Here is a 13,767-nt window from a genome sequence, read left to right on the forward strand (position 1 = left end):
CCCTTTTGAGGTTTTAAGGCTTCTCGAGGGCTGGTGGGGGAGGACTTGCTCCAACCAACCCCCCCCCCGGCGTCTGTTTCGGGTCAGATCAATTTTCACCTCTGCTGCCAGCACATACCACAGCTGCAGCTCACTGGGGTCTTTTCTGGCAATACAGCTTTGATATACATCTCCATTTAACCCATCTTTAAAAGCTTCTATCGGGGCTCCCTGGGACCAGCCTCAAATATGACACGCCAGCTCTCTAAATTCCTGGGTGTAGTCGGCCACTGATCACCGCCCCTGATTTATGGTCTTCATCCTAATTCTGGCCTTACATTCAGCAAGTGAGTCTTCAAACCTGGCCCGCAGCGCAGTCATGAACAGGTCATAATTCATCAGCTGAGGGGCATTATCATTATGCAAAGTCACCATCCACTCTGCAGCTGTTCCCTTCAGAGCCCTGGTAACACATCTAACTTTGGCTGCTTCTGAGGAAAAATCCCCTCCATATTCCTCCATATGGCTCCAGACTTGTGCCAGGAAGAATCCTAACTCCTTGGGATCCCCCCCATATTTTACTTCCAACAGAGGCACCTTTGGAGTTCTACATCTTCTGGCAATTACCCCTCCTGCTGGGGGCCCCTGGGCTGCTGCTGCCTGTTGCGCTAGCCCGGGTTGATTTATGGGGGTGGCTGCTCTGATTCTTCTGGCTGGGGCTGCCTCCCCCTCCTCTCCCTCATACCTTTGATCAGTTTGAGGTTCTCCGATAGCTTCATTTAGAAGATGCATGGCTTGAGTTAGTAAAAAATTCTTTCTTTCCTTCTCCTGCCATGGCTCCTCTCTTCCACGGCGATGGGTAGTGGTCACTCCTGGAGGAGGCTTTTCCTCAGGATCCTTCCAACCGACTCCCAGGGACTATTTGGGTTTTACAGCTGTTTTTTTCCCAAGATTTAGTTCTACTAACAGGTCAGCTTCCCCTGCTTCCTCTAGCAGCAGAGAATCTTGTCCTCCAGTTGCTCCCACGTCTTCTTGGTCGCTGGCTGGATTTGACATTGTGTTCAGACACCCTCGGAAGAAAATGTATTAATTCTCTGGGTGGGCTGCTAATGTGGAGATTCAGAATAATGTCAGCTGGTGCTCCATTCAAAATCCAAGAAAGAAATACTTAGACTCCTTTAATCAGAGAAAAGATATCTTTTACTGGAAATCAAGTGGTAGCAACAAAAGAATTCTGAATCTGAGAAAATGGGTGCATAAATCACATATACAAAGTAATGGCAACGTTCCCAGCCCCAGTAGTTCAATTGGCTCATCCAATTAAAAGTTGTGTATATCATCATGTGGGCATCTCCAGGTGGTGATGTTGCTTCTGTCCGTTGACCTTGACATAGTTTGATAAAGGGTTGCAGCTGCGTATAGCATAGGATAGAAACCTAAGCAAGAATGTACCCCCCACCGGTTTATACAGTTCTGGTTTGTAACACCTCCAGCTCACTTCCCATAACCATTCCCCCCTCCTCCTCCCGTTACTTATGACAGCCGAAAGATGCAAAGCAAAGGGAGAAAATCTTGAAGGCTGACAGCATGGCATATGGGCATAATTGTAAGCCCTGAAGTTCAGAGGAGCATAATTTTAGGATCTGAACTTCAATACTTTTAATAAATCACATGGATAAAGGGTTAAAAGCATAATCTGCAAATGCATAAATATAACAGGGATAGCAAATACCTTAGAAGACAATATTAAGATTTAGGAAGATCTGAAGAAATCCAAACAATTGGCAGAAACCAGCAAAATGAACTTCAAGAAGAACAAAGAAAAAGTCCTTAATTTAGGTAGGTTAGAAACATGAAAATAGGAGAGACCATACTGGACATTTGTACATTTAAAAGAATTTGGTACTTCAGTTGAGCTGAACATGAATGTCATTCAGCTGCGAACATTATAAATGCAGTATTTGTTTGTTTATTTTATTCATGTACCATCTGACTCCCAGCAACTCTAGGCAGTTGCATCAACAGAAGAACAATGTCAGGATCAATATTCATTGATCTTAGGCATTTTGTGTCCATCTTACAAAAGACATTTACAAAGTTGGAGCATGACTGGATGTCAATAACAAAGATGATAATGGGTCAGGAAAGAAAATTTTAGGGGGAATCGTTTAGGGCCTTGGGTATGTTTGGCCTGTACACAAAGAGAAGACTGAGGAAAGATGTAATAGCGGTCTCATAGTGTCTCAAAAAGATACATTATGTAGAATATTATACTAGGCTTGATCAGAGTATAATCAGAAGAGAAGAAAAGGAACAGAGATTTCATATTACAGGGAGAAGATTTCAGCTGGGCGTTGGAAGGAATTCTTAAAAACCGTTTAACAATGGAACTATCTAGCTTGTTTAGAGAAGTAGCAAACTTTGCTGGAACTACTTAAGCCAAGACTTATGACCATATGTCAGGAATGCTAAAGTGGAGTCTTCATCAGGTGAAGATTTGGACTAATTGATTTCCACACCCTCACATTTTATGAAGCTATAATCTTTAAACCACCCAAGAAAATAGGGAAATGTCTGGAGGGACAAACTTGGTTTGCTAATGCTTTCTAATGATAGGACCATACTTTATCAGGCTTTTAAAACTGGGTACATGTAAAATGGAGATTATTACATTGTGTTTAATGACCTGCAACTTGATAGGTAAATACTAATGAATCAATTCAAGGTAAAGGGAATTTGATTGAAAGAAGTTTTTTTAGCTTTGTGTGTGTTAATATGATCTCTCAATTTGATAAATAACTTAGGTTTTGCAGAGTGCAAAATAGCAAGAATTACAAATTATTTTATTATAATTTTCCTGGGTTGAACTCCTATTCAGAACATTAATGATTTCATTGGAGTTAAATTAGGTTTGGCCAGAAATATGCAGTTTACTTTTAATAGTTGCATTTTAATTTGTATATCATACTTTTAATACTTAGATTTTAATTTATATATAATTTGGTTCTCAAAAACAGCAATGCCTGGAGTGAATTTTACTAGTATTCAAGTCTGCCAATGCAAGCCTGAGCAGTTTATTATTTTTTAAAATATAACTTCCTTTCAAGTTGTTGATGACCCTCCAAGAGTAATGACCCACAGTTTTGAGAAACCCTGGTCTAAATGAAGGAAAGTATAGTATTAAGACTGCAAAACCCCAAACTTTTTGCTATTACTTTTTAGTTTAAAACTGGAAATGAACATGTGAATGCACAAGCCTATAGCTTGTACTGAATGTTCTATTGTACTGTATTGAATGTACTGTTATATGCCATCCAGATGATGTCAATTCTTAGTGTCCAGATGGATAGATTTTTCTCTAGGAAAATCTGTTCCTATCCTGTTTTTTTCAAATCCTCCCACGGCGCATTATTATAAAGTATATAGGTATTATAAAGGTAAAGGTTTCCCCTTTCCAGTCGTGTTTGACTCTGGGGGCCAGTATTTATCTCTGCTTCTTAGCTGAGGGAGCCAGCATTGTCCGAAGACATTCCCATGGTCATGTGGCCATGACTCTATGCCTAAGGGCAAGGAATGCTGTTATAGTTGAGGCTATTCACCTGCTGCTCATCGTCATCTTTTTGTGTTTTCTTTCCCAGCAATATAGACTTCTCCAGAAAGCTAGGCTTCATATAATGGGTCCAGAATAGCTTGTGCTACACTGCAGTTTAGATAAAGGAAGATTTTGGGCTTCCCCCAGGGCATTCCTGCTATTTTTATCTTAGCACAGAAGTGGGGTTACCCCCAATCTCTGTAGAATTTACCTTGAATTATGAGAAATTAGAACACCTTTAAAATCCCTACTTAATCTCTATTGTTTTGCATTTTATGGATGGCAATAAATGGAACAAATTCCTGCCTCTGATCTCCAATTGATATTTCTTGCTCCCTGTGGGAGAATTTAAGTTTTTGGGGCAGTGAAAAAAAATTAGAAATATGCTTTTTGAAGAACTTGCCTATAAAAATGGTGAAAGTGAGAATTGATATTCTGGTACGTTCAGTATTTTTCTCAGTAAATTGCCTTGGAGAGTTAATAAAACATTTTTGATTGCTTGGTTGTTTGCCATAAATATGGATATGTGTTATACACACAGACAACTTAAAATTTTGTCTGTGCTGCACTAAGGCCTGACACATGATAAATCATGTGAAGTGGTTCTTTGTGTAGTTTATCTAAGATCTTGCAGAAGAAATGTGACATTTTTACTGCCTAAGAAGTACAAAAGAATGGGTAATATATAGAGACGGAAATCGTGTGCCATCTAGTGGCAGACATGTTCAATGAACTTTGTTTAAAAGAAGGGTCCTTGCAAGGTGCTCTCAGCTTGCTTGTTTTCGTTTCTTTACCCTAACCAGGTAACAGCATCAGTGCTAGTAAGAACCAGCAGCTAGTTTTTAGTTAGGGTAATGAAACATCTGCAAGAAAACAAGCATGTTCAGAGAGCACCAAGGACCTCTCATTTCAACCCTGAGCTACAAATATTCCCCTTTATTGGTTTGTTTAAAAACTCACACGATGAGTTGGATTCTGAGTGACATCAGGGACAAGTCTGTGCAGTCACCTTGGCACCAAGTGAAAACCAGTTTGCCAAGAATATTTTTTTAACTTTAAAGGTGAGTCTATAATTCTGAGATTTTCTAGTAGGTCTATATATTCAGCAAGTGTACTTTAGATCCAAACACTAACCAAACCTGACTCTGATATATTCAAAAACATGATAAGGATCATTTTCAAAAATTTATAGTTTTAAAAAAACCACTAATAAGAAAGCAGCAAAACTAAAGAACCAAAATATTAAGTTAAATACACATAATTATATGACATTTGTAATTTTAAGATGATTACATATTAATTAAGATGATATTGAATAGATTTTAAAAATCTATTAAATATTTCTGCGCAAAAAGACATTTATATATTACTTTATCTAACCAAAAATGTTAACTAAATATGAATAAAGTAATTATTAACTAGGGATTCATTAAGATTTTGCTGTTGCATTCATTTTTCTGGTCAGTTTTATTTTCCATACTTTTAAGTACCATCTCCAAACAAAATAAATAATTTTAAAAATTGCAAGGGTTAATATGCCTCCTTTGGATTATTATTTTTTATACATAATGAATTTTAATGTGTTACTGATAAAAGTGTAGTTTATTTAAATTGGAAATTATTCAGGACTAAATGAAAACATGTTTCAGGGTTTTTACTTTTGCACGAACACATATTTTCTTAAATAACTTTTAATTTTTTTACGTACTGAAGTATACTCGAGGGGTTCTCAAGGGAACTACTACAAATAGTAAAATATAAAGTCAGATACTGCAACTAATTACTACAGCTAAAAAGTCAAAGGAGGACAATGTTCACTGAAATAAAAATGGTTTCAGTTTGCTAAAAAGTATTAGGGGTCCAGGTCAGTCTTCACAGGGAAGCTGTTGGACATATTTAAGTTTTAGTGGAAGTGTTGTTATGATGCACACAATGCATCATAAACAAACTATAACAAGATGGATAATTCCATTTGTAGTCTGCCCATACTTTATGAATTTTAACTTCATTTTTCTATAGGAAGACATTAAGAGATAGGACGATGGCATACTCTGAAACAATGTGATATTGTTATCTGTCTGAAAGCACCTGGATTTATGGTGATTGCCAAGAAGAATAGAGTCCCCTGTAACACTTTCATTTATAAACTAAAGCTTAGAACAATGGCTCTAGTTCATATGTGATAATAAGCAACTTTAAGTATGTTGCATATTGTGTACTGTTTTATGTGAACTCTTGTTCCCCAAATTGTAAAACATAGTTTTCTAGTGTCACTTGCATAATATTTGACCTTGGTTAAATAAACCATAGATGAATGGAATGTTTGAAGTAGTTATTGGGATTATTAGCAAGCAAACCACCCCTGGCCATTTCAGGCAGGTCAGCTTTATGACTAGTTGTGGCATTCTACAGACACATGACTGCAATTTGTGATGTTTTTTGGATTCACTTAATGACTGCTTTGTTTGTTTAACAGCCATGACAGTGGTTTACCTACATCCACTGCAAAAAAGATCACTTCTGGTCACATGGGTGCTTTGATTTACAACCATAACAACTTATGATGAATACGTTGCAATTATAGTTGTAAGTCGAGGATTGCTTGTATATACATACTTACATGTAGAATCCTACTTGTGTGTTGTATTTGAAACTAATGTGAGTTTAAGGCAGATGTATATCTCTTTTGTAACTGAGTTTACACTTTCTAGAATTAGATAAGATAAGATAAGATAAGATAAGAGATAAGATAAATTTATTGTCATTGTACTCAGAAACCTGAGAACAACGAAATAAGGTGCTCTTTCACAACATGCAACTGAACAACACCAAAAGACATATACAAATAACAATGTAAAACAAATTAAAACAAATAACAATTAAAAACTCTACAACCAGGATATATATATGTTAAGGCCACCAGATTCATAACTCTGCATTCAACCTGATCACAGCACTTGGGTAAAAGCTATATTTAATATAGCTTTTAATTATAATTATCCCCTTTTAGTGAAAATCTGTGGGCTAATGATAGTTGTCATGTGATAATACTAATAGTGGATGAGAACTGACATGGTTTTATCTTTTTTTCCTCATTTTCTTTTTTTAAACTGAGAAAATTGAATTACATTAAAACATTGAATGCATTTTACAGTGGAATTAGTGGGAAAGCATGCTAGTTTTTTTTTTAATAGCTTACTATGATTTTCCTTTTCTGTTGTACTTTTCTTTCCAGTGTCAATCCAAACAACAAGATGAAGGACTTCTCAAAAATAGATCCTACAAATTGTAGGCTAACTTTCAAGTGGCTTGCTCTTTTCTGAGTGACGCAATATTCACATTCTCTTTATTCTCCTCTTTTTATTTTGGTTTATTGTAGGCATGGAGAGTGCAATCACACTGTGGCAATTCCTGTTGCAGTTGCTTCTTGATCAAAAGCATGAACACCTGATTTGTTGGACATCCAATGATGGTGAATTTAAGTTACTTAAGGCAGAAGAAGTGGCTAAGCTGTGGGGACTCAGAAAAAACAAAACTAACATGAATTATGATAAACTGAGCAGGGCTCTGAGATACTATTATGACAAGGTATTTTAAAAAATTAATACACTATTTTGGGTTTCTTTGACCCAGAGGTTTGGATGCTTTCCTTTCAATGCACTTGCAGAAATACAGTATATTTTTCTAATGCTTTGCTGCATATTTCAGTGTTTATCCTGAAAACTTTAACATTATCTTTTTTGCAGAAGAACAAAAAAAAACCCTGTTCTAATGTAATTTACATAACTTTGATTTTTTTTTAATTGTAAAACAAATGATTAATTTTAATGTTGGGATAGCACTATAGTAACACGATGTTATAAGAAAACTTACACAGCTGCTTTGAAAGCAATTCCCAGCTGGCTCTGCACAATCTGCAAGCAAGGCCACTTGGCTCTGCCTAATGCCTGAATGCAGAGACAGCCAGGAGCACTTGGGAAGCAGCTGTGCGAACATGAAAAAGTGGCAGCTGCTTAAGAATTTGAAAAGGGGTACTTTGTATGCCCTTCTATGCTTTCTGAAGCACTTCTTTCAAAGGGTTTCACAGCCCTTTTATGATATGGGTATAGTAGTAAAAGATTCTGAAACATGGCTGTCAAACTCCCAACCCGCAGGCTGGATGTGTCACACGCTGGCCACGCCCACATCTGGTTTAGCAAAGGTGGAAAATGTCCCGATACGTTGTGTGACAATGCCGTGACATGAGTTTTACACTCCTGCTCTAAAACAAAAATTAGAATTATATAGGTAGTCCTCAACTTGCAACAGGTCATTTAATGACTGCTTAGAGTTACAGCAGCACTGAAAATAGTGACCTATGACAGTGTTTTACACTTATGACCATTGCAGCATCCGCACGGTCACATGACCAAAGTACAGATACTTGGCAACTGGCCATAAGTATGATTGTTGCAATGTCCCCAGGTCATCTGATCACCTTTTGCAACATTCGGACAAGCAAAGTCAATGAGGAAGCCAGATTGACTTAATAACTGCAGAGATTCACTTAGCAACTATGGCAAGAAAGGTGATAAAATGAAACAGAACTGTTTTGCTTATCATCAGAAATTTAGGGCTCAATTGCAGTCATAAGTTGAGGACTATCTGTAGTACATGGTATTGTAATCCTGTAATGTCTTTTGTTTCTTTTAAGAGCATTTTAGGAGTAATTAAAATGGCGCCCATCCAATATATTACTGTTAGGCAAATCGATAAGGATGGATTATAAAATGACTACAGTAAAAAAAGTACAATAGTCCTGGATAGTAAGAAAATACAGTGTTGCATGAGGCTTTAAAAGAAAGAACAGTATTTTAAGTATATTCAAAATTATGTTTGGAAGGGTAGAAAAGAAAGAGGAAAGTACAAGAGAGAATGACAAGAAAATACAGAATCCTGAATTTTCTGCAAAGAACTGTTGTTAACAAAATTTCTCCTATCTTGCATTAAACCATTTTGGCCCTAAAGCCCAGTGCTGGTGATTGAATTAAGCTTTTTGAAGTCTGTGACAATGTCATTCTTCCAATATTTTTATCCAGAGGTGCCAGGATTGAACTTGGAGCCTTTTCTTTAGTCAGTCACTTGTACTACTTTGAACTATTTTGTCAAGTCACTTACATATTTTTTCATACCTGCTTTGATATTTTTACACAGAACATTATCAAGAAGGTGATTGGTCAGAAGTTTGTGTACAAATTTGTTTCTTTCCCGGAAATCTTAAAGATGGATCCTCATGCCGTGGAAATCAGCAGGGAAAGCCTTTTGCTGCAGGACAGCGACTGCAAGATACCTCTGGAGAGCAGAGAACAGCATAAGCATGGTCTCCCGGTCTTGAAAGGCACAAGCCGCAACGAATACATTCATTCAGGGCTGTACTCATCTTTCACCATCAATTCCTTACAAAATCAGCCAGAAACTCTCAAGCAAATTAAAACAGAAAAGCTGGAGGAGAAATTGGAAGAAGTCACACCTCTGGAAGAAGTCCGGACTGTTATTAGATTTGTGACAAACAAAACAGAGAAACAAGTCATGAGGCCTGTTGTGTCATTGCCATCTACATCTGAAGCAGCAAATACTTCTACATTTTTAACATCCTCTGTCTCTGCAAAAATATCATCCTTAATGTTGCCCAACACAACTAGCATATCCTCAGCTTCATCAACTTCCTCTCGATCACCATCTCTGTCACCTAACTCACCCCTTCCCTCAGAACACAGAAGCATCTATCTGGAGTCTACTTACCAGGATTCAGATTCTCTTGAGCCATTGAATCTTTCTTCAGGATCCAAAGTAAAATCTCCTTCTCTTCCTCCAAAGGCTAAGAAACCCAAAGGCTTAGAGATCTCTGCACCTCCAATGGTTCTTTCAAGTACTGACCTTGGCTCTATTGCCCTCAATAGCCCTGCACTTCCCTCAGGATCCTTGACCCCTGCTTTCTTCACCGCACAGGTAAGACGGACGTCTTTGAATTCCTAGCTGTAATTTTAAACATTTCCTATCACAATACATGCTTCATAGTTATTGTAAAACAATTTCAAGGCTTATTTAGGCAGAATTTAGAGAAATATATCATCAGGGATGATTAGATAGATAGATAGATAGATAGATAGATAGATAGATAGATAGATAACCTCCTGTTAGAAGTGTTAAATACTGAACAATCAGAGCCAATGGGAGGAAGTTCAGTTTAGAAAGGGAGGTGAATTCCAGGATTTTGGGAAGGGCAGAATTAAGTCTTCCTATCCCAGCTGTGGTTTTTCTTACCTGGAGAAAAGAAGGTGACCTAGGAAATAAGCTGCCAGATAATATATAAGCCTTTGCAATTTCTGGTTAGTAGATGAGATATTCCCCATACTTGTGCTTACCAATAACATTTAACTATAGTTATTATGAATAAAAGCATTAGAAAATGGTATAAAAAGTCAGCAGCAGCAGCAAATATGTATTTGCAAAATTAATACCACAGGCACTACAGGAATTTCTTTGGGGAGAATGTTCAAAATTGTGGCAGTGTTTTGGCAATATCCTGTTCTCCAGCCAAACAGAATAAAATTACTTCCCCAGGTTGGCATCTCCAAATATGTTCAACCATAGCGCTCAGGTAGCATGGCCAAATGTAAGGTTTGTGTTCTGTGTGTGAAAGATACCAGGTCAGTGAAAACAGGAATAAATTAATTACAGTTAGGAGAAGGGTTTTAAAGACAGTAAAAACAAGAATCAAAATTAATCCAAATAATTTTCACACACACACACACACACACACACACACACACACACACATGGCATTCGGCTTTGTTCGGGTATTTTCCCACATCATTGTAGTTGTGCTTTTAAAGTTGTAGCAACGTTTCGGCAGAATCTCATCTGCCATCATCAGGCTTCTGTATACAAAGCCGAATGCCATACCTGCAAAAACTTAAGAAAATATATATATATAGTTTAAGCATATGTGAAATGTGAACGCAAAACAAATATAAGGAAATATTAGATCAAAACCCAGCTGCATATGCCAAAGGATGTCTGATTGACTTTTCTTTAACCATGTATTACATATATATATTCATAAAATATGACTTCTCATCTGCTTATTAAGCAGATTTTATGTCTTTCAGAGAGGGAATATTAAGCTGCTTTAAATATACAGATTTAGAAAATTAATATTGCTACTTTCAATATTTGATATTGATTTTAGAAAGGGACTTTCCGTATGATGCATTCATTGCCATATACCTGTCTCTTAAATGACAAAATAAATATATCTAGAAATTGCTGAATTACTGCTTGTCTAATTCATTTGTTTACAGACCAGCAACAGCTCTGCAAGAGTTCAGATAGGATTGTCCAGAGATTCTGCATTGTCTGGAGATGTGCAGTTTTCTTTGGGAGATTTAGTCATTATAAAAATGAACATTTTGGATGATAAGAAATCTGCTAAAGTTTCTTATTGGGGTTGCATACTTGAAAATTATTTGGAAGAACTGCTGCACACTTTGTATGAGCTCAGCATCTTTCTGCTCTTCATAAAAACAGCCCAGCCCATGGATTTTCATGAGCATGACAAAAGCTGTTGTTAGTGGCTTAGTCGGATGTATGATACTCTGTAATGGTAACGTGGGAGCCTTTAAAAATAGAGCAATATTTCTCAAATTGGAAACCTCCAGATGTGATGGGATTTAACTTTGCAGAATTCTTGGTATAAAGTAGTCATCAAGGACAAAAGAACCTGTTAGTGTTTGGGGATAAACCCCCGAGCTGAGTGCACAGCAGCAGTCAAGCCAGGCAGCCAAATGAGAGTGAGGCTGGGCCCAAGAGTATACACACACTTGAGACAAAAACACTGTTTGTGGTTTTAAATAGGTATTTAATTCACACAGAGATTAAGAATAGTCATTCAGTCCATATGTCAGTATCCAGTATATCTATCCAGTTACCTAGTCTTTTAAACAGTAAATACAATGTCTTTATCTGCTTGTAAATCTTCTTCTTCTGATACCTTTCTCTCAAATACAATGCTGAATCCACAGCTCACCAAGCAAACAGTCCTTGTGTTCAGTTGAGAGAAGTATCTTGCACAGTAGACATCTCATACAGGAGTATACAGTAGTACAGGCAGACAGCAGACAGACCAGAGATCAGTAACACCAGAAACCAGGAACTCGAAACCAGGATCAGAAAACAGGAAGTGTTACGTCTCTCTCACTGCCTATTATTGCAGCCTGCAACCGCACCCATAATTATGCAATGACATTGCATGTTTGAGCTTAAAGCTGCAAACACTTAAATCTAGGTTTTATATATTCATTCACCCAAACCAGTTGGTGTATCCATATACCCAACAGAACCAATAGATGATATTCCATTTGCAAGCTGATATAGCCTAACTTGTCCAGAAGAAATAACTTATCACCAGAGAGAAATATCTTTTATTTATTTAAACATGTATATGTTCTCTCTCTTTAACATCCCTAGATAGCATGTAAAAAGAATAAGACATTATTAAGTCAAGATATATAATGCTTAAAAAAAGTTTAAACAGACTGAAAGAATATGTATGTTTTTAACACTCTCTAAGATCAGGGTCAAGTCCAGGGACAGTTGTAATGTGGGCCCTGTCATAGAGAAGCCAAAACTAATCATTTCATGTCAGGACCTGCAAATATGTATCTTCATAGCAAGATTTGTCTACAGCAGGGGTCCCCAAACTTGACAACTTTAAGACTTGTGGACTTCAACTCCCAGAATTTTCCAGCCAGCTGGCTGGACAATTCTGGGAGTTGAAGTCCACAAGTCTTAAAATTGCCAAGTTTGGAGACCTCTGGTCCAGGGGTCGCCAACCTTTTGGACCTCAGGGACCACCAAACTCATAATTTTAAATCCCACGGACCAGAGACCCTGGGAAAATTTAGTTTTAATTTATTTTGATTTATTTTGATTTGTCAATCGCTTACGAGATAATAGGTATAAGTATATAATAGTTATGAATACACGAAATGGGTACATATAAGAAAAATAAAAGAAACAATAGGACAGGGACCGTAGGCTCATTGGTGCGCTTATGCACGCCCCCCTACAGACCTCTTAGGAAAGGGGTGAGGTCAATAGTAAACAGTCTAAGGTTAAAGTTTTAAAGTCTGCAGGAAAATTCCCCACCCCATTTTCCTAACGATTGATCATTCTTTATTTGGAATCGCAGGATACTGTTTCCAGCTCCGTTCTCAGGGGAGAGAGAGAGAGAGACTTTTGGCTTCATGCAAGGAAAGCAGCAGAAGCAGCAGAAGTCTTTCTCTCTCTCCCCCAAACTCTGCCAGAAATGAGTCTTTGTGAGACTTATCGTGCCAGTGCAGCCTTTTGGAGCAGGATGCCTTGCAGGGTCCCAAAGACTCATTTCTGGTGGAGTTTGGGAGAGAGAAAGAAAGACTTTTGCTGCTTTCCTTGCGTGCAACCCAAAGCAGAAGAAGGAAGAAGTGGAAAGAAGCAGCCCAGTGGCCAGGCCAGGCGCATGAGGCGAGTGGGGCAAGTTTCCCCCCATCTGCCCTTTCTCCCCTCTCCTCACTACCTCATGTTGTTTGCAATGCAAGTGATGCAAGCCTTGTGTTCCCGCGCAGCCTGGATTAATTGCTTTGGGGGGCTGCTTTGGGGGTGACATTTCTCTGTGGACCACCAAAATTTTATCGTGGACCACCAGTGGTCCCTGGCCCACAGGTTGGCGACTACTGCTCTGGTCTACAGTGAATGTGTAAGAACAAGTTTTGTTTTTTCTCTGGCCAGTTGGCAACTGGAATTCTTTGCTGATTAATAACCCTTTATATTCTGCTGGCACTAGGCCTCTTGCAAGCAAAATACCAATTGACACATTTAGGTCAGACTGTTTTATTTAATCAGAAAATGGCTTGAAGATGTTCAGAGAACAAAAAAGGCTGTCCCCATAAGGGTAAAGACCTGCTTCTCCCTTTTACATTGAGGATCAAATGAACTTTGCTCTGCTATGCTCCTGTTTTTGCTCCTCTGACTGGGAACTGCCCCGGCAATGAAAAAAATATGTGTTCTGCAAACTAAGCATTGGATTTCCCTTTTGTTTCCAGAAAGAAGTTGGTGATGGGTAATTGCAAGCCTTCTCTTCCTATATTGTCCTTTTACAAAAGGATGTTGTTCATTCA

General features: G+C 37.9%; 1 protein-coding gene across 6 annotated transcripts in view; it reads left to right on the forward strand.

Moving 5' to 3' along the window:
- The window catches only part of ELK3 (ETS transcription factor ELK3), a 49,775-nt gene that overhangs the window by 23,765 nt on the left and 12,243 nt on the right, over positions 1–13,767 (forward strand). For all 6 annotated transcript variants that reach the window (XM_026698355.2, XM_026698378.2, XM_087934625.1 and 3 more), the window contains 2 exons: positions 6,951–7,159; positions 8,765–9,559. In XM_026698355.2, the coding sequence (XP_026554140.1) occupies positions 6,953–7,159; positions 8,765–9,559 (1,002 nt within the window). In that variant the 5' untranslated portion in view covers positions 6,951–6,952. The remainder of the gene's footprint in view (positions 1–6,950; positions 7,160–8,764; positions 9,560–13,767) is intronic.

This window comes from Pseudonaja textilis, chromosome 5 (genome assembly GCF_049901715.1).
Source record: "Pseudonaja textilis isolate UNSWEBS1 chromosome 5, rPseTex1.2, whole genome shotgun sequence".
Lineage (NCBI taxonomy): Eukaryota > Metazoa > Chordata > Lepidosauria > Squamata > Elapidae > Pseudonaja > Pseudonaja textilis.